The sequence below is a fragment of the Doryrhamphus excisus genome, chromosome 9, assembly GCF_030265055.1.
Source record: "Doryrhamphus excisus isolate RoL2022-K1 chromosome 9, RoL_Dexc_1.0, whole genome shotgun sequence".
Classification (NCBI taxonomy): domain Eukaryota; kingdom Metazoa; phylum Chordata; class Actinopteri; order Syngnathiformes; family Syngnathidae; genus Doryrhamphus; species Doryrhamphus excisus.
The window spans coordinates 5,544,175-5,566,119 of NC_080474.1; the positions used below are offsets into that span (position 1 = coordinate 5,544,175).

The following is a 21,945-nucleotide window of genomic DNA, read 5'->3' on the forward strand; positions in this document are numbered from 1 at the left end:
ATGGCCGGCCTTTTCTGCTTTCAAAGAAATGATCACTTGGGATTGTTTTGGCTAAGAACATTAGTACTTTGACAATTTGTTCAGTGCAAATTCAGTCTATTAACTCAATGCATTTTCAGTCTAACAGCTTCTCATAGAAGAAGCCCACTTGGTCCACTCATATTTGCAGAATTGTTGTCATTCCGCCACAATGGGGGGTTTTCCAACATGAAGCGCCTTTGTAAGATCATGCCACATCTCATTAGGATTCAAGATTTTGACTAGGCCACTCCAACGTATTTGTTTGGTTTTTCTTCAGCCATTCAAAGGTGGACTTGCTGGTGTGTTTGGATCATTGTCCTGCTGCAGAACCCAAGTTGGTTTCAGCTTGATGGCTGGACATTCTCCTTCAGGATTTTTGGTAGACAGCAAAATTCATGGGTCACATCACAGGAAGTCTTCCAGGTCACGAAGCAGCAAAATAGTCCCAGACCATCACACTACCACCACTATATTTTACTGTTGGTATGATGCAGCATTACTTTTACACCAGTTGTGATGGGAGACACACTTTTGTCTCGTCAAACCACAGAGTATTTTCCCAAAGATCTTGGGATGTTTTCTGGCAAAATTGAGAGAAACCTTAAGATTCTTTTTGTTTCGGCAGTGGTTTTGGTCTTGGAACTCCATGCCATGCAGGCCCCGGTGTCTTTCTTATGGTGGAGTCATGAACACTGACCCTAACTTTGGATGTTGTTGTGGGGTCTTTTGTGACATCTTAGATGAGTCATCGCTGTGCTCTTGGTGTCATTTTGGTTGGCCGGCCACTCCTGGGAAGGTTCACCTGTTCCATGTTTTCACCATTTGTGGATAATGGCTCTCACACAGGGCTATGTAGGTTTGGATTTGTCTGTCCCTTAATAATAAAATGTTTCATTTAAAAACTGCATTTTGTGTTCACTTGTGTTGTCATTGACTAATATCTAAATCTGTTTGATGATATGAAACATTTAAAACATGCAAAAAGAAAATAAATGAGGAAAGGTCACTGTAGATATGACTCATGAAAACATAAGAGAAGAGCACACAACTCTTCCTCCCACATTCCAAAAAACATGCTAGGTTAATTGACCACTCCAAATTGTCCATAATATGAATGTGAGTGTAAATGGTTGTTTGTCTATATGTGCCCTGTGATTGGCTGGCCACCAGTCCAGGGTGTACCCCGCCTCTCACCTGAAGACAGCTGGGATAGACTCCAGCACCCCAGCGACCCTCGTGAGGATAAGCGGTAGAAAATGAATGAATGAATAATTAATCATTGATGAATTGTTGCAGCAAGCATTATGTACATAGAGGAAAATATTTTACAACTCAACAAGCGACAGGTCTGTGACAGGAAAGAGAAACATTGAGAACCACTGGTTTAGCTTGAATAAGTTTCCTTATTCCTTTCCTTATTTTTGGTTTACAGGTGCAATTTCTTGTTGCTAAATAACAATGGTACAATTTTAAGAGTTTCTCATAGTTTTTTTAATATTTGTTCATTACTTTAAATGTCCCTGTTTCTGTATATTTGCACATGGGGAAAACTGCTGCTATTCATCATAACCTTTACTTTCTCTCTGAAATTTATAACAGCAGCAGCTCCCCAGAAATCAGACATTTAAAGTCAAAGCTCAGAAAAGATTAAGAAGGATGGCAAAACTTACTTTTTTTTAGGTTGGCATGCTCACACAATCACAGCGATTGGCATAGGGGAATATAATTAAGGAAAGAATATATATGCTTCAACAAAACAACAAACATTTACAGTATATGAGAATACGGCACACATACTATCCCAGCCAGCCAACATAAGTAGAGAGGGACATGACATGGCTGTATAACAGGCTGTCATAGAGAGCTATAATAAGATAACACAGAATGAAATAAAGCATGCATGCATCACAGCGCTGATAAATCTGCTCATTAGTACTCCACATCTCTTGAGGTAGATCATTATGAAGATGCGGCACTGGTGACAGAGAGGGAGAGCACCGGGATTTACCACTGGCAGTGAAGTTCTATAACTTGGAAGAGCCCACAGAACAGAACATTGTAGGGTTGAATTGATGCATGAGTCTACAACAAAGACAATGAACCGTTCTGAAGTGACAATTTCTTGGAAGACTTGGCGGTATTGCTTTAGTTTCCCGATGCGTATGATACATTTTTTAATTATGTGCACGGTATGGGCATGAAAAGTGACCCATGACCACTCTTTATAGTCCCACAAGTGGGAAGCCATTACGAATAGAGAAATGTGATCTTTAAACTAAGGGAAAAGTGCTAAATAAAACATTATAATCTACCCTTTATTAATTATATAGCTCTTCATGTTCACAGCGGCATGTGTTTATTCATTCACATTTTTGACAATTAGTAATTTGTGTACAAATTGTATTGCACAGCATGAAAGATAGCGGAATAGTAGCACAGTACTGTTCAGTAAATGATAGCGTGATAGTAGCTTAAGCCTCCGACACACTAAGTCAGCACACAACAAGCAGAACCATCCGGAATGAAAACGTTTCAAAATCTGCACCACATTCGGAAGAGGATTTGGAATTTTTTCTTTTTTCCCTAGCGGCATCACGACTGGCAATGTGTCAATGGTGAGAGACGTTTCAGCTGGCTTCTTGGGTTTTTAACCACCTCTCACTGTCCATGCCGACGACCGATCAGAATATTTAGAATGCACAACCCCCCCTTCAAATGCTGTCCAATATTTTTCCACTTTGAATTCACTTAAAATGTGTTTAGCATGCTCGAAGCTTAACCCTTACAATATGGCGGCACATGCTAAAAAATATGGTCTACAAAAAAAGTCAATGGAATCAAAACATTTAATTAATCTTCTCACACAAATCCATCAAATTTCTCTGAATTGAACAGTTGGGCAATTTGGGCGTCAAACATGCCAGGTTCCCTCTCATCATTGTCGGAGTCAGTCTCATCAGGTGACTGTTAAGCAATGATGCCGGTTTTCACCAGAGCTCGGACAACGGTTAAACCTCAACCCAAATAATCCATACACATATGGATTATGCGCCGAATTCATTTGCTTCACAGTAGCAGAGAGATGGGTATAAGGCAGCATATCGGTAGTATACCTACCAGAGGCGTGGCGGATGTTAAGCGAACGTACTATACGTATTACATCATGTTCTCTGATTGGTTTATTTATGGTGGCAGCAGGAAATGGTCTGACAGCCAATCAAGCGGAGAAAAAAAACATTTTTAAAAAATTTGCATCTCAGTGTACCAAGCATCGAAATGAACAAGAAACTGAAGAAACAAGGGTCCAACATCTTTTTTTCTGTGACTGTATATTGGAAGCAAAGCCTGCATCTCACCTTTGTGATATACTGTAGGTGAAAAAGTGCATTATTAGTGAAAACACTTAATTGTATTGTTTTTGCTTGTTTTTTCCATTTCTGGCATCAAAATGTACATTTTCTTTTCTTGTAATATTATGACTATTCCCATTATATTTTGACTTTATTGTCGTATTACTAGAGCTTTTTCAGAACAATTTATACTATATGTTATGTTTATTTTTTCTCATAATATGAAAATAACCAGTTTTTCTTTAATATTTCAACCTCAATGTTCATTAATTTTATTTAAAATGTCATTTATTTTGATTGTTGTTTTTTTCCTTATAATATTAACTTTTTGCAGAATTTAAATATTTTTTCTTGTAATAGTGTGACTTTACTACTCTAGAATTAAACACACACATATGTTCTGGTGTTTATAAAGGAATTATTAAGCAATAGTCTTCCATTTTTCTGATGATCAAAATATCTCAAACTGGTACATTCAACAAGTAACTGTATTGTAGAAATGTATGGAAAAAACATTTGTAATCAGGTAATTGTTGTTCATGTACAGTAAATGTAGGCAATGTATACTGTACACCAAAGCAAGACTGTCTGATGAGTACACACTCCAAACACCAACAGACGAGACAATCAACCCAACCAAGCAGAGCACTCATCAGCGGAACCATTCTGTGACTCAAACTAAACATGGCAACCACAGTCAGAAAACACACAGTACATATAATGAGGCAACACTCTCCATCCACACTTACCTTGGCAATCTGGACACACCAGTTGAGCAACAGCTGGGATCCGATGTTGTCCTTATGCTCGTAGACGTATTCGAGAAGGCACCCGTGAGGCATCAGTTGCGTAACCAGCTGGATGGTGGGACTCAAGCAGACACCCAGCAAACGCACCAGGTGAGGGTGCTCCATGCTAGCCATGATCAGGGCCTCCTGGAAGACAAAACTGGATATACTCAGGGATGTGGAGGAAGGAGAACTTGGGGAGATGTACAGTAGGTGGGTCCAAGCTTCTTTCCAGAGATTGATTGATGTATAGGCCACTTTCATATTTTGCATAGCAACACATGTAGTAGCTATGTATGCTAGGAAGCATGCATTTCACGAAAAAGTCAATTTTACAAACTTCAGTCTTTTTCCACAATTCTTACTTTTTTTTACTTTTTATTTTTCAAATATTTGAACTTTGTTTTCAAATATTGTTTGTACATTTTTTTATAATATTCTGACTTTATTACCATAACATGGCAGCTGTTTTTTTCAACCTAAATTTCCAAAAAATCGCAACTTTAATTTGTATAATTTTCTCGTAATCGCATGCCTGGGTTTTTTCCGGGTACTCTGGCTTCTCCCCACATTCCAAACATATGCATGTTAGGTTACTTGGAGACTCTCTTTGTCTGTATGTGCCCTGTGATTGGCTGGCGACCAGTCTGGGGTGTACCCTGCCTTTCACCCAAAAACGGCTGGGATAGGCTCCAGCTTACCACTGTGATCCTAGTGAGGATAAGCAGCATAAAAGATGGATGGATGGAAGTATTAAGACACAGAGAATGAATAAATATTCTCATAATAGTGTGACTTTAAAATTAATGTATTTTTTTATATTGGGAATTTATCATTCTAAAATGACGTTAGCATTATGACTTCTTTATGTTAGATTACGACAATTTTCTGTTAATATTTTGACTGCTTTCTTGTGAAATTACTGCAGATTTTTGCTCTTGTTATTCAGATTGATTTGTTCGTTTTCTTGATAAATTATATTTTTAAACTGTGTAAAAAAAAAAAAAACAGCTGTGTGCTGCCAATAGCCCAGAGGCCACATTTTGGGCACCCCTGCTCAACATGAAACAACTTGAATTTATTTTGGGCAAAATCAAACATAACATTTCCAAGTTTAAACTCCAAAATATTTGTGTTCTTGTAGATATAGCCTTAGATAAATGGTTGACGATTGGTGTCCCACAATTTATTGGTCACAACATCTGAGAGGAAGTTTATTGTTGTCTGCAGGTTTCCGTTCACATTCCAAAAACTTTAAATTGCCCATCGGTGTGAACGCTTGTTTGTTCATATCTGTTCACTGTTTATCCTGCCTGATGCCCAAAGCAAGCTGGGATTGTCTCCAGCTCACCTGAAAAGGATAAGCGGTGGAAAACTAAAAGGATGATTGCCAAACGTTATTTTCTAGTCAGGTGTCAAAAGAGGAGAGGTACGGGTTCAAAGCCCCAGTTCACTAGCACAAACTTTTTTTTTTTTATTATAGATTTAACTGTCAAAGATCACAGGAGTCCTTATTCTGTTTAAGGCTCAAGGTTCTCTTGAAGCCAGCAGCAAGGTTGCACGCTCAGAAGATGTAGAATTTGATTAAAAACCTTAACATCAAAGTGGCTTTGCACATTGCACTGCAGGACTCTTGGTTTGCTTTACCATAAATTGAAATGTTGTAAATAGACAAAGATCAACTGAGCAAAAATACTGTACGTCCACCAAGTCATTATCGTGCACTAAAGGAGGGAATTGTGTTTGCAGATTTTATGTACTGTGATAAGTGAATTTCCACAAAGTTCCTAAAAATGTCCACATATTCCAAATTGAATACTTTTGTAGTTAGAGCATAAAAAACCTGTTTTTCACCTTGTAAATACATTATTTTATAACATTATGAGAGCCCTCTAGACATGAAATAACACCCCTATAGTAACCTTTGCACTCCTATTACTCACTACAGTAGACATAGGAGTAAATGAGCCATTTAAGACATAAATAAGATTGATGCTCATGTGTGTTCTGGTGTTCGGGAAACTGATTGGGAGGATGACAGGAAGTGCCTTTTGTTTTGTTTTGGAGTCGGGGTTCAGAGTTGTTTCATTCCTGTATTAACATAAATGTACAGTACATATTCCAGACTATTTCATAGATTGAACTTGATTGAGCTTAACTGAGTAGTCAAAATAAGATTCATAAGATTCATTATAATATTATATTATTATATTCATAAGATAATATTAATTCAATAACATTAATTTATCTTGTCATTTTGTAGGCACCAATGCATAAACTGTAAATGTTAACTGTATAGAAATGATTAATTAATTCTAAAAATATATACTTCATTGTTATATCATGTTAAGCTATACTGTGTACGTACAACTAGTATTGAATAAAATGTGCATGCAGCTCATTAAATGGAATGAAATATATACATGCATACTATAAATTATATATTGTATGGAGAAACACATACAGTATGACTGACAAACTGTCAACCAGTGAACACATTGTGAAGCGACCAATCAATTTTGGTTGATGTAGTATTCATCACGAGGCTGATCATACTGTAACATATACTAGTAGTACAATACACATCATATGTTAATGTGTTTCTCTGTGTATCAGGCTGGCATTATACTGTATGCTGTACATTAAGTAAAGCTCCAATGAACAACAGCAAGAGGAATACCACAATAGAGGATTAATACGACACAAGGATCACAAGACTCGGGGAAAATAAGATCCACGCTCAGATGCAAGACATGAAAGCATCAATAGGACTGCGAAGTATCCTGAATCCGGGGTGTAGCGTTTTTCAATTATACTGTAATAGCCTTGACTGTAATGCCGCATTATGATATGGACTTAGAAAAACAGCCAAGGCGGTTACTGATGTTTGTTTGTATGATGTATGTATATCAGTCATCTCAAAGCCGTGGTGATGTATGGGGATGATGTGGATGGGGGGTGAGTTTCAACCACCTTGAGTGGGTCAGGTGGGCACCATGCTTCATTGGTGATTCGATGATGGCCCACAGAGGATGAGAGAGAAACCCTAACCCGGGGTAGACCACTGCCCCACCAGAGCGACTATCAAGTGATTGCTCAATCTGGTTAAGGTCAGGACCAATAATTATAAATGGAATATTTTCATAGTTACAGTAGATCATAGAAAACTCAACATTCTAAATATGTTTTTCGTAACCCTTTTCCGGCTGTTTTAACATGAAATAACTCACATATAGTTTTTTTATTTTTATTTTTTTATAAAAAATGATTAATTTTTTAACTAAGAGACTGTATTCAACCACACAACAGCAAAGATATTTTTGAAAAACCATGTGTCAATCACCAAGTTGCTCAGATTATTGTTTAAGAAAAATGGTAATCAGATTGAAGTGCTAATTATAAACAAATGCAAATGAATTTCAGGGGGAAAAAAATGCAAATTGAAGTAGATCCCGGCTTTCACTCGGATTATATTCCAGGACCACCAGCGAGGAGTTAGAAGCTATAGAAGCTAATAATAAAGTTAAAGCTGTTTTGAATGGAGGTTTAAGATATGTGGTATCTGCAGATGAGTCATGAGCATTTATTTAGTAGGATATCCGGCAAAGTTCATGTGTGAAAATGTATGTGGCTACTTAAAAGTTTATATTGGCTTCATAAAAGTGAGATTTATAGAGTATACACACACATATATATATATATATATATATATATATATATATATATATATATATATATATATATATATATATATATATATATATATATATATATATATATATATATATATATATATATATATATATATATATATATATATATATATATATATATATATATATATATATATATATATATATATATGCACAGCTGAAATGCCTAAGGGCAAAAGTGCGCACTTGATCAGAACGTGAAAGTGAGGCCTCACGATACTTCTGACTTTTTGGGTTTCAATCAAGAGGTGTCAGAAAAGTTATCGCATGGATAACTGGCTTGTGGCGGCCAAGCGTTCATAGTGACGTCGCCTTTGATGTCGGCTCCTCCGATCATTTTGAAGCAGAATTCGCCAAACATTGGATTGTTCACAGACTAATAGGGAACGTGAACTGGGATTAGACCATCAAGAGACAGGTTGGTTTTACCCCTACATGTTAATGTATGTATAAGTATATATATATAGTATTAGGGTTGTCAATCGATTAAAATATTTGATCGTGATTAATCACATTTTTGTCCGTGGTTAACTCACAATTGATCACATTTAATCTCAGACAGAAATATATGTACATGGTTAACTCACAATTAATCACATTTAATCTCAGATAGAAATATATTTTTATCGAGAATAAGTGGGGGAAATCTCTTTGTAGTAAACGATTCTATGTGCAACTTCAATGATAATTACATCAAATTTGATGTAAAAGGATATCGATTTCAAAACTATGGGTCATGATTTAAAACAATAGTCAGCAAGCATATTTTTGTATTACTATTTTTCTTTATTATTAGCATATTAGCTCTTAAACTCGGCCACAAACGTTCAGCAAATACAAAATGTGAGTGAGTGAGACCTTTCACACTTGCGCAAACATTTGTGTCAGCTCAAAATAAGATTTGTTTATTTATGATACTGATTAAATGTTAAATTAAATGTGAGTATAATAAAAATAAAAACTCAAAAAACACATTCATATTAAAATGATATACATATAATATTAAATTATATAATATTTATGAATGAAACACTTTCAGTTATTTATCCTAGTTTAAGAAAAACAACTTCAGCAGTGTCCATTTTTAACAAAAGCATCTATATGCTATATGGTTATCCTACTATGCCCTCATGTTTTTTCTGTTTTGTCTCCCTTTCGGTTGCCAAGACAAACTCTCAAAGCGCACTGAGCATGAATTATAACAAACACAGCGTATTCATCAAAGGCAAAAACAGAAATGCCAACGCTCCAACTCTTCCTCTTGGACCGCCAAAGTCAGTGTAAAACACGAGTGCAATTGGGTCGCTCCCCATGCACGTGTGTCAGGATGTGTATGTGTGCTAATGAGAGTCATTTCATCTGCTTTGCATCATCATTGGGTAATAAGTTTGATCTTTTTCACTTTTCTTTTTGAATTGGGAGGAACTGTGAGTTTTCAAAATTAAGTATGGTGAATGTGTGGGTATATCTGTGCAGCATATGAGTGTACAGTACGGAGGAGCCACAACAGCCATATGTAGTTTTGGTGCTACTTACGTCCATAAATTCCACGTTGGCCTTTGGTCCAGTGGCTTCATTTAGGATCTTAACAGCAACGGGTATCTTGACTGTTTCACCCTCTGGAACCCAAATACCCTACAGAAAAAACAAAAAACAAAAACACAAAACATCAAGATCCCATTAAAAGACAGATGATGCATTTAAACATAGCACATTTCCAATCAATGTATACAAGAGACATAAACCATTCAGTTGCCATACATTATGGACAACCAAATGCAAATTTATGCATTTAATCATTGTTTTTTGAGGTTTTGATTTTTTCCTAATTTTATTTTATATGTATTATTTTAATCTTTTTATACATTTAAAAATATATTTTATATGTTTTTAAATATATTTAAAAATATATAAAATATATAAAATATATTTAAATAATTTTAAAATATATAAAATAAAAATATATAAAATAAAATATAATATTTTTACATATATTTAAAAATATATTTTATATATTTTTAAAATATATTTTATATTTTTTTTAAATTATAAAATTATAAGTATAAATAATTATTTAATTATTAATTATTATAATTAATTATAAAATATATTTGATATTTTTTTTTTATTTGTAAAAATATTTAAAAAATTAGTCCAGAGTTTCATACTTTGCTCTGATAGTGATGTTTGTGCCACATAGAAATGTGCAGCTTTCTGGATTGCTTTGTTGCTGATGATAGCAGGACATGTTATAATAGTTGACAAAAGGTTATGATTACGACTATTTTGTTGAGACAAGATGTTGAAAATGCCTCCAGTGGCATCACAGTAAAAGAAGCATGTTGTATGAGATGTGACCTGGCGTTAGTTTGAGGGAAGACCTGCTGCCTATATTGGTATCTGTTAATATTGGTATAATTAAGTGTTGGACGATATCAGTATAGTAATCCCTCGCCACTTTATTCAGTGAACTTAACGGCATTACTGTTTTGTTTAGGTAAAAATATTTTCCAAAAATATGCATATTTAAGCACATTTTACATATTTTTGGCTAAATTAAGCACTTTCAAGCATAAAAATGGAAAAGTGAAATAGAAATATAAGGGAATCGGAAGACATGATGATGCATGATAAGCAAATAAGTAAACAGAAAGGGCTTTACATAGTCTTGATAGCTAATGTTTTATGTTTATAGTTAATATTGTTGCTACAGCTGGACTACCCAGCATGCCTTACGGGCATTTGGAAATAACATTTTTAAGTTTTAGTCTGATATTTTTTATTTGCTGTACTATATTGGGTAACTGGAGTGTAAAGTGACTATAGGGGTGCTATTTAATGTCTAATGATTTAAAAGGATGTAAACAGTTGTTGTTTTTGTTCTAACCATCAAAATATTTCATTCATAAATAAGGAATCCTTGGGAAATTCACTTATCATGGTCATGTCTGGACCCATTTAATCGGGGTATATGAGGGATTACTGAATGTTGTTGATTTATGTTAGTGTGACATGGTGTAGTCAAGGATATTTCAATAAATCCCCCACCCCAGAAAAGTTTTATTCCTGAACAACCTTTTCATCCCTTTTGTTAAATAATGGCTATGCTCTCCATCTCAATTAGTGAATTGATGATTTCCTCACCCTTGTCACCTATTTTATCTTTACTTCCTTCCTTCGTGCCGTCCATACTCCCAACGGGGGTGTGGGGTACTATGAAGATAAAGTGCACGCTGAATGATTAAAAGTTATTTTGTCCTTCAAAAAGCGGACAAAACTATTTTATCATTTTGAAGTATTCAATTTCACCTGTGATTAAAGTGATTTAGCAGCTGCCAAAGCGGTCAAAGCATTTAAAAGAGGAGAGAGAATTCAAGTGCCTCTCAACTTTTCAACAAGCTTCAAATGGGTTACACCGACGCTACGTACCCCCCAATACTCCCCACTGCCCTGACTCCCCCATGACAGCAGGCTTAACACCTCCACTAAATGCAAACCATCTCTGATCACAGCATCAATTTCAGGAGCGATACGTTTCGTTTTATACATTTGCTCAAGCAGTATGTGCCCTGGCTAATTTTTGCTCAACTAGGTTTATTTGATTAAAATGAACTGCATTTTAAATGATTGCACGTGGCGCAACTCAGTATTTCAGCAAACTCATAACATTTTACAGCCCTATTAACTGCCCTAAATAGGGTGCTACCGTTTATTTGTACCGACTACTCCCACAACAAGAATGGGCTTTTAATGGGTTGTTTTTAAATGTTCAATCACATGTTATTAATTCCCCCTCATTATTTAACACCACTAAAACATGTCAACAGAAGTATTATTAAATTCTGTTTTTCAGTGCCTCAATTTAAACGCAAAAATGCTTCAGGGGACCAAAATCGTTCCCTAAAAGTACAATATTACATGTGCACTGCTGTGTTCAAACCGCTGACCTACAAATGTTCAAAGACATTGATAGATGGATGGGAGCAAAAAAAAAAGGCAAATGATGAATCTGGGGTTGCAATTTTCTTGCACCTCCACATCAGATTGCCACAATGGTGGCCACATCTTGACTGAACATGTATTAGATCGTGACCAAGGGAACTTCCTGGCTGCTATTACCTATTCCTCTCATCCTCCGCCTCCAGCTTTCCATCGCGTTTCCTGTCATTAATGATGAAGTAATACCTTTGTCTTTATTTGTACTTTAATGACCCATATTTGCGATTCAACATTTGCAAATTTGTGGATTTTATGTTTGAAATTACTTTTATATAGTTATATTTTATTTATATCTCCATTTTAATTATATATTTTTATTTAATTACTGTAAATTCCGGTTTATAAGCCACTAAATTTAGAGGAAAAAACTGATTTGTTTTGCATTGCACGCATGAGTACGTGAGGACCAGTCAGCTCTTTGACTGTAGCCAATCAAGAGCTATGAAAAAACAAGCTTGTCAACCCGTTGGAAACTGCAGGAGGTCATTATTCAATATAACAGTCTGACTCACATTAAACTCATCACCCAGCAATTTAACACTCCAATCCAACGTTATACCTCAGAACTAGAGAAACGTACCAATGTGACTTTAATATGATGTGACTATTTTAAATGTTTCCCATAATGCATGTTCCTTAAGAAAACCATGTAATTGGAAGAAAGTTTAGAAAACATTCAAATTGGTGAATGGCACTGCAGTGATCCAGAGGACACAGAGCCCAAAGCTCAGAGGGAAGCTGATGTCATTGCAGTGCCGCAATGACGCAATAACTGATGGGAAAACTTTTTTTCCATTTAAAATCATATTGGAACATGTTTGTATATTTGTCATGTACACCTTTTGAGTGTTATGTTGCTGTGTGATGAATTTAGTGTTGTTAGCAAAGTGTTCATTGAAAAATGACACTGTGAGTCAGACTGTTATGCTGATATATTGTTATATATAATGATCACCAATGCATTATCAAGGTTGTTGTGAGTGTATCAATAACTTGTGATTTGCTTCTGCCAAAAAAATAGCACAATACTTTGCTCAGTGACTCAGGAACGGCACAGTATTTAAACAATTTGCAGAAATTCAGAAGTAAAGAAGCTGTCAAGACATTAGAGTTAACCATTAAATAGGCCACACTGCTGTATAAGCCATTTTCCTGCATTTAAAAAAATCATGCACAGTCCATATGTACTGCAGCAGGTAAGAGCGTGACATCAGTGTAAGACGGCGGCACACTATTTATTTGGCTACGTTATGGCTGGACTTGCAGCAAAGTGAACACAAGTTAATATACTGGATGTTATTACTGGAATTACAACATGGAAGCAGTATGTATTATGTAGGCTGCTCGGAGAAACACGTTCTCCAACTACTAGCTGGGATGACCCAGCAGCCTGTGGCGCAGTGGAGTCGTATAACATCACTAGCCGTTTTACAGCGAGATGGAGTGAAGGCAACACCAAAACAGACAACCAGGCTTAAGGTCAGAGCGTGAATCCGATTCCGTCTGTTCACGGATCCTCTCATTCATTTGAGGTGAGTGCTTATACATTCTATACTTTAAAATGCGTTAAATTAAAACGTGAGGCACATTTAGGATGGATAGTGGGGGGGATGTACTATGTACGTATATATCGATTGCTTCAGCACATAGAGTACACAATTCAATTGATCACTCTGTAATTTACTTTATTGATGTTTGTTTTACCTTGTAAACAGTCCCAAAGGCCCCAGAACCGAGGATTTTGACCCTTTTTAGTTCTGTCTCTTTCAGAATGCGCAGCTGAGCTTGGTTAGGTGCTGTCCCACTGGGTGTCAAAGGTTCCACCAGCTAAGGAAATAGACAAAAAAAAAAAAATTCAGTCAGCCATCAGATTAAGCAATAAAACACATAGTCCTCACATTATGCATTAAGTTTTATGTAAATGGTGGTCAGTGTGGATCCATTGTTTTAACATATATAATGAACATCCAAAGGAAAATGTGACAAAGAGAATCTGTATATGTATAGTTTTTGAAGTGGAGGAATAAAGCGATGAGGGAGGAAATGAGAGAAGGGAGAAAGATGATATGAAAAGGGAATGTGGAGTGGGAGGAACCTCGTAGAAATAAAGAACAGGAGGACAATGAAGAAGCCGGCTTAATTCCTTAAAGATGCAAAAGCATACAAAAAGGAAGCAATATAAGGAGGATTAGGAAAATAGTTGAAGATGCAATAGAGGAAAAGGGGGCGTAGATAATCAGAGAGTGTAAATCAGCCAGACTTGGGTGAGCAGCCTGAGTCCCTCTGGCTCATGGTTGTTACAGTTTGATTAAAAACAATACCCATCCTTCATTTAAATGGAATAACAAATCAGCATCTGCAGGGACGCAAACACACGCATTCAAACACTTTCATACACTGCAAGGAGCTGTCCAGCACTTGTTGTGAAAGTGCAGCACACTAGGAGCTGTCCACCGACCTAGGTTACTTGGTGGTGCTGAAATCTGAAACTAATTGATAATAATAATAATAATGTTGGTTATGCAACCAGAGTATCCATCCATTTTCTCTCACAAGGATCATGGCCATGCTTGAGCCTATCAAGCGAGAGGCTGGGTACACCCTGGACCGATCGCCAGCCAATCACAGGGCACATATAGACAAACAACCATTCCTACCCACATTCATACATATGGACAATTTGGAGTCGCCAATTAATCTAACACGCATGTTTTTGGAATGTGTCGGAGACAACATGCAAACTCCACACAGAGATGGCCGAGCGGGGAATCGAACCGGGGTCTCCTAGCTGTGTGGCCTGCGCGCTATAACCACCGTGCAGCCGCAACCAGATTTAACCATGTTTAAAATGTCCATCAGAATAAATTAAGTAAAATAATAAATAAACAGCATCACATTCTTTGGGTAAAGCAGATGTGTAACTTTTATGGTTATCATTATTAGTAGCAAATTATGGTCATTATAATTGGCTGGGCTCCAACTTTAAAACCTTACCTTGAAACTTAAAAAGAAAACTTTGAAAGCAACCACTGGTTTTGCTTCATAACACACCTCATACACAGAAGACAATTTCGCCCCATAATCGCTATAGTTAGCAAGATGGGGTGCAAATTAAAAGTGAAAGTCTGGACATGTTTTTTGCTTTATGTGTATGCCATGTGGAACCTCTGATTGTATACAAGTACCGCTGTGCACTCTGGGTTTGATGCTGGTCTAAAAGCTGCATAACCCCTCCATAATGCAGCTCTACAAGGCAAAGTTTGGAAACACTGCTGTATCACACGGCAAAGACTCTCCTTCCTGGCAAAAGTGAACATGCATGGGGGTCCAAAGTTTGGCGCAGGGCTATCTGTGGAACATGGCTCTTTGCAGAAATAAAATAAACAAAACACAGCAAAAGTGGGAAAAAAGTGGCAAAAGCTAAAATGACAATACTACTATTAATAAAAAAAGATTTATTTTTAATTTTGACAGTATCGCCTTGTCTTGTGAGTTGGGTATAGAATGTAGGTCTTGCATATTGTTCACTTTACTTGGTTCTTATACAGATGTTTGTGCCACATAGAGATGTGCAGTTTTCCAAATGGTCAAGACCAAGGATTTTGGACTTGTCTCTTCTGCATCTGTCTACTCTGCAGTACAACCCCACTGTGTCTTAAGTCCTTTTTAAGTCCATTTACTGTACACTAGTGTAGCAATGGGGGGGGGCAGTTTAAATGCTCTCAGTTTTTCTTTTGTATGCTCTCAGCTGCCGGATCATAACATGCCTGGCTGCTTTTCCCCCCTCAACTTTCTGCAAGTTCAGCCATGCTCAGCTCCCTACCTGCTTTGCACACTCCTCTAGCCAGCTGCTTCCCTTTGATGATGTCTGCTATTCTCCACTCTCTCATTAATCTCAACATCTTGAGAACATCCAATAAGCCATGGCTGGAGTACCTGTACAGTTTTTTTTTTTGAACTGGGAGTCTCCTAACAGAGTAAAATGACTCAGGAGTATTTTTGTGACAACCGTAATAGGAGACAATAAGCCCTCAGTACACGGGCAATGTGCTTCAATGCTCCCTTTCCATGTCACTTGCACTTACTTGTACTATGGAGCATCCGTGCTGTAGTAAAACCAGGCTTTCATTCCCAATGTTAAATAATATACTTTTCCTGGGTTAGCACACACAAGGAGCACTAATGGTGTGGGGTCCAGTACTTTTTTTCTGAAAGCATACTCTTCAGGAAGCTCAAACTAACAGCTACACCTCTGACTCTGCCCTACAGAAACCTCTTCTTGAACAACAATCATCTGATTGTGTAACAGTATTCTGATTATATGCCAGTCCATCCGAATCATCATACACTAAGCTTCTATCATGGCTAACTTTAATGGGAAAACATTTGTGTCGCATTTCTGCAAATGGGATGCCTTTTTTTTCCCCCCAATTAATACCTTACTTACTTCCGTCTCCAGGAAGCGACGAAGGGCCCTTTTCTTCTTGATGTTCTTCCGGCGCACAGATACCGCCACGCTCAGCACAATGATAACCACCATGAAGAGGCCGCCGATCACCCCTGCTGCGATCAGAGGAGTTCTGAGGACAATAAATTGGAGGGAAGAGAAGAACGATGAATGAAGGATAAGCCATTGATAAAAGTGGAGGTGTACTCTGGTACATTACATAGGGGAGAAAAAAACTGTGTTTTTTTAATTATACAAAACACATACATACATTTGGACATAAATTAAGGACCTGGTGGAGAATAAATACTTTATTTAAATACTAACTGTAACTTTGCTGCTTTAACTATATTCACCAGGAAAACACTATGCTATGGCAGGGCTGTCCATGGTGTGGCCTGGGGGCCATTTGCAGCCTCGTTTTTTATCAGCCCCGCAACATTCTAAAAATACAAGTAAACCAAAAAAAAAAAGAACAGTAAAAATGGAAAACCAGTCATATTTTTTATGAATAAGGTCAAAATATATATATTTTTAAAAATCTCACAAGATTTACAAGAATTTTATGAGATATGAGATTAAAGTCATAATAATCATAATACCATGAGGGGAAAAATAAATGAAAAAGAAACTGTTGTAATATTAGAATAAAAAAGTCAAAATGTGACAAGAAAAAGTGATATTCTAACGAGAAAGTTGCAGATAAATAGCAGTGGTGTTCAATTTGGCCCTTTTTTATTGGCCTATGGCCCATTGTGTAACTATATAATTTAACAAGACAACGTAAAAACAAAAGGGAAAAAAAGAAAAGTAATTTAACACGAATAAAGTAAAAATAACAAGAAAAAGTAATTTAATGACAATAAACTAAATTAGTAAAATAGAGTTAAAATGTTGAAAAAAAGCTGAAAAAAAACAAAGAAATTCACTGGCTTTTTCACCATTGACAAATGTGGTATGTGGTCTTTTATACATTCTGGCATGTACTATAGCTGTCCACAACAAATACTGACACGCCTCTCATACTCATACATGTTCTTCTGATATTCTGAAATGAATTAATGACAAAAACCGCGGTTCCACTGCATCAGCATATGAGTGACATGCATTGGAAATTGTTCTATTTGCAACAAAGTCAACTCCACTGTAGCTTTACAACTTAAAGTTTATACCGTTACAAAGCAGAACAAAAGTAAATGGAGTGGTCAAAAGAAAGCCTGATTGGATGCGACTCATGAATGCAACCATACATGTCCAGTGTCTACCATTACAATGTGAGAGATAAAGTCAATCAAGGAGTGCAGTGTTCAACAGTTATGATTACAGAACCATGCCAGATGAGAATAATCAATTACTGCGGATGAGAGTGACTATTGAGTGACAGCTTAATCAAATGTGCACGCGCTCCTTTCATTGGAATCTGCTTATTGCAATCACAAATGTCTGATAAGCCGCTTCAAATCATGCTCAAAAGGCAATACTGCCAACAGGCAGCAGATTTACAAGATATGTGACACCCAAGCTGGACATTTCATGTATCACAGCCTCTGTTATCTGGGATCTGATAAGAACTGATCTGCTCACCGGGTCAACTGAGTTATATTCTGCTGCTTTTTCTCCTGTTAGCAGTGTCTCATACTGAGAAAAATGTGGCTTACACACGATTTATACGTACTTATCTCCTTGCCCATCAGTTGGCCTCAGCAAAAGGCGGCATATTCATAAGTAATGATGCACCAGTTTTCATATGGAAATGGTAATGGTTCCACAGTTCCACATGTCCAAAAGGAGTAGGAAGAAGCAAAGCTTATTAAATCCTACCCCTCCTGCATTGCTTTTCATGAGGTTACATTCTTCTGCACTCTGTGTGTATGCTACCGGCCCCGCCTCCACCCACCGAGACGAAGTGACTGTGTGACTGACAAAAGGGCTCACTCCGTTCATGCCTTTGTGCTATGGAAGAAACGCCCTCTGGTGTGGTCTTGGCCCTCCATTGACATATGTGATTTATCCATTTAATTTGTAATTTATATGTAATTTGCATTTTATTCTGCATGTAATATAATGTATAATATTTCTCAAAATGTATTTTTGAGCGTCTGCCACACACTAATTGGATTTACATTATTTCTTAGGGGAAAAACAAAATTCTTTTTTTACGTTTTGGTTTCCTTTAGAATGGATTGATCACGTGTTGTAAATCATGTTTGCAGGGTGCACACACTTCTAGAGCTGCACTTTACCTTTGGTAGCTCATCGGCATTATGAACATTTTACTGTAGATAAACATATCCCTGCCAACAAGTGTGTTAGTATTTTTAGTTTTGCAGTTATGAAGCATCCCATCACATTTATTGCTGTGCTCCTTGCGGTACCATCAACATGTTTTTGCTTTGAGCTTGAAAAACAGAAAGTAATCTTGTACCTGTCCATCCAGCCAATACAGTCTTGAAGTCTTGGTCCAGTGCACCTGCATAAACACATAAAAGGGGAAAGTTAAAAGATGTAGAAGGATATCTGAAAATGGTGAGTGTCTGCACAAAAATTAAAGGGTATCAGAAAGGACTATAAAATGTGCACACACATAAACATAAATATATATATATATATATTGAGACTTAAGGACATGTTGATTAGCTAAGTTTGGTTTATCAACAATGCTTTTGGGCAAGGTAAATATTAAGTTAGGCCAGTGTTTCTCAATTATTTTCTGTAATGCCCCCCCCCAGGCATTTTTTCCGACCCCTCCAATTTGAAATACTAGACAAAGTGATAATTCATTCATTCATTTTCTACTGCTTTTTCCTCACAAGGGTCGTGGGGGTGCTGGAGCCTATCCCAGTTGTCTTCGGGCGAGAGGCGGGGTCCACCCCGGACTGGTGGCCAGCCAATCACAGGGCACATATAGACAAACAACCATTCACACTCACATTCATACCTATGGACAATTTGGAGTCGCCAATTAACTTAGCATGTTTTTGGAATGTGGGAGGAAACCGGACTAACGGATGCATAGGGAGAACATGCAAACTCCACACAGAGATGTCGGAGGGTGGGATTCCGAGCTGTGAAGTCTGCGCGCTAACCACTCGACCGCCGTGCAGCCTATGCTAAGAAGTTAGTTCAATCATATATAATCATTTACTATTTTCTTATTGTGATATTTTGCCTTTATTGCCATAATATTTAACTCCCTTCCCTTTATGGCCCCTTTGCTGCACTTTGGACACCCATGATGTATCGAAACGGTCATGTTTAACCACTAGCGTTGTCAGATTTCTACATATTTTAAATGTCATCAAGTTTTGCTTTACAGCAGGTCCATATTACAACTGGGGTTTTTCCTAATAAATACAGAACATTGGTTTAATTCCTGCTTTGTCATTTTGATTGTGTTTGAACTCTTTAATTCCCTCAGCTTGTCTTCTAGAGAGTGGGATCTGCTTATGAAGTTGTACCTGTGACAAAGTGTCAGCCTGGTGTTTTCCATTTACGACTACATTGTTATGCTCCAGTGAGCCGGGGGCTGTCACTCAGGAAAGGAGAAATAACACACAGGGATGACACACGCTCCCCGTGGAGTAAAATACAAAATGTGGTCTCACCAACCAGCGTTGTATATTGCATAGAGAGGAGCCTGGCTAGTGAGTGTGACTGCTCGCTTTCATTATTTCGTTCTTCTAACAAATTTATTGCTCTGGTCTTGAAAGATGGCAGGATATTACTTTATGTTTGAGTGATGCAACAATGCAACAACACAAATGGTTAAATATTATCCACTGCGGTATTAATTCAACTCACCCTTGTGTGCAGTTGGCATGGCAAGGATGACACTCGTTGTTGCTTTCCGCGTACTTGAAGATAAAACTGTTGGCTCCTTGCAGGCCGTCAGGGCACTTTTCCACACAGTTTGGGCCATCCTTAAAATGAAGGCATTTCATACAATGCTCTGGGCCCTGCAAAAACAAACAATGCGTCTTCAACACTTATAATTTATATTGGGAATGTTGGCTTACAACACATCTTTAGGACCTCACAGACCCATTAAACAGTATTTTAAACTTGAACCTGAAATTCGGTGGATGCATGTTTTGGAGTTATATGAATATATGGGAAATAAATTGTGCAAAATACAAAATTAATAGAGGTAGGTTACAGCAGCTGTACCATTACACCACCGAGTACTGACTGTCTGTGGGTGGATTCCGGTGCTTTATACATTTGCCAAAAATGGGGCCCCTTGGATTGCAGGACTCTATGAATATATATGAATATAAAACAATGCACATGGGAATCACTGGTTTCATTAATTGCAAAGTAAATGGAAGAACGTGTATTAGCAGTGCTTCATAAATTACACCCTTTCCCGTAGAACGGTGGTTCTCAACCGCTTTGACCTACCACCACCCCTCAATGACAAGCGGTGACCAAAAATGCTGATTTTTTCAACCCAAACTTCTCTGATCTATTTGAAGAGCTGCAGCATGTGAGATGCGGCCCCTTTACGGCACGCTCTTCTCCGGCAGATATCTGCAGCTGTGTGTCAGATTGACGCCATATTAAGCCCACATTCTATGCCCATAAGCATAGCACTCACTTTGTGGCTGCATAGCAAGCTAATAGCTCAGACAAGAACATGAGGTGCATTCACAGTCATCACGCCATTACCAAAAATATTCTCTTTAGCCCAGGGAAAGCCCTGCGGCCAATTCAAATCCACCAGATAAGAATCACTGTTTAGCATTTCCAACATAAAACATCTGCACCTAGAGCTTGGAAACCACAAACTATGAGAACAATGTAGTTCCCACCTTGGAACTTTTTGATGGTTCACTGGCACCATGTAACATTCATCAATACTAATACAACAACATGGGGGTAATGTTTTTTTTTGGATTGAAAAAGACTGCAATTGGTAGACATGCTGTTGATATGTATATCCCTTTACCTCACTTGTTTCCTCTTCTTTAAGGAAGAGGAAACAAAGTCCAACATTCTTAGTGTGCCGTCAAACCTCTTTCTTCAAGCGTCCAATTTTTCACATGATTTGATTTTCGACAGCAATTTTGCTTGGTTCTTGTACAAAACTGCATGAAACAAACTGTTTGTATTCGGGATGGGAAGTGATGCGATTTTTACAATGCTGCTTAACAGCTTGGTTCTTAGATGGTTCGGTTCTCTGTTCTCTATGGTCATGTGTTTTGGGTAGTGACCGAAAGGAAAATATTGCGGAGATAGCGGCTGGAAGGACTTTCCTCCATAGAGTGTCTGGGCTTTCCCTTAGAGATACGGTGACAAGATCTGTCATCTGGGAAAACCTTGGAGTAAAACCAGTACTACTCTGCATTGAGAGGTGTGGGCACGTCTGACCGGAAGGGGGCCTCCAGGAGGACCCAGGACATGCTGCAGAGACTACATATGTCTCTCAACTGGCCTGGGAATACCTTGAGATTCTCCGGGAGGAGCTGGATGAAGTAGCTAGGGAGAGAAACATCTGTTTTTCTCTGCTGAGGCTGCTTCACTCACGACCCGACCTTAGATAAGCGGAAGAAGTTGGACGTATGTATGTTTCAGTTTTGTCTGAAAAATAATCTCTGTTTTCAGGGCTAATTATAAAAAAACTGATG

The 21,945-nt window shown here is 37.5% G+C and overlaps 1 protein-coding gene across 2 annotated transcripts in view; it reads right to left on the minus strand.

The window, feature by feature from the left end:
* LOC131135575 (receptor tyrosine-protein kinase erbB-4-like) overlaps positions 1-21,945 on the minus strand; it is a 283,365-nt gene that overhangs the window by 36,039 nt on the left and 225,381 nt on the right. The window contains exons 15-20 of one of the 2 annotated variants that reach the window (XM_058081635.1): positions 20,120-20,274; positions 18,744-18,788; positions 16,310-16,451; positions 13,576-13,698; positions 9,409-9,507; positions 4,121-4,306 (exon numbers count right to left, since the gene is read on the minus strand). In XM_058081635.1, the coding sequence (XP_057937618.1) occupies positions 4,121-4,306; positions 9,409-9,507; positions 13,576-13,698; positions 16,310-16,451; positions 18,744-18,788; positions 20,120-20,274 (750 nt within the window). The remainder of the gene's footprint in view (positions 1-4,120; positions 4,307-9,408; positions 9,508-13,575; positions 13,699-16,309; positions 16,452-18,743; positions 18,789-20,119; positions 20,275-21,945) is intronic. The other variant, XM_058081636.1, reaches the window with a different exon arrangement.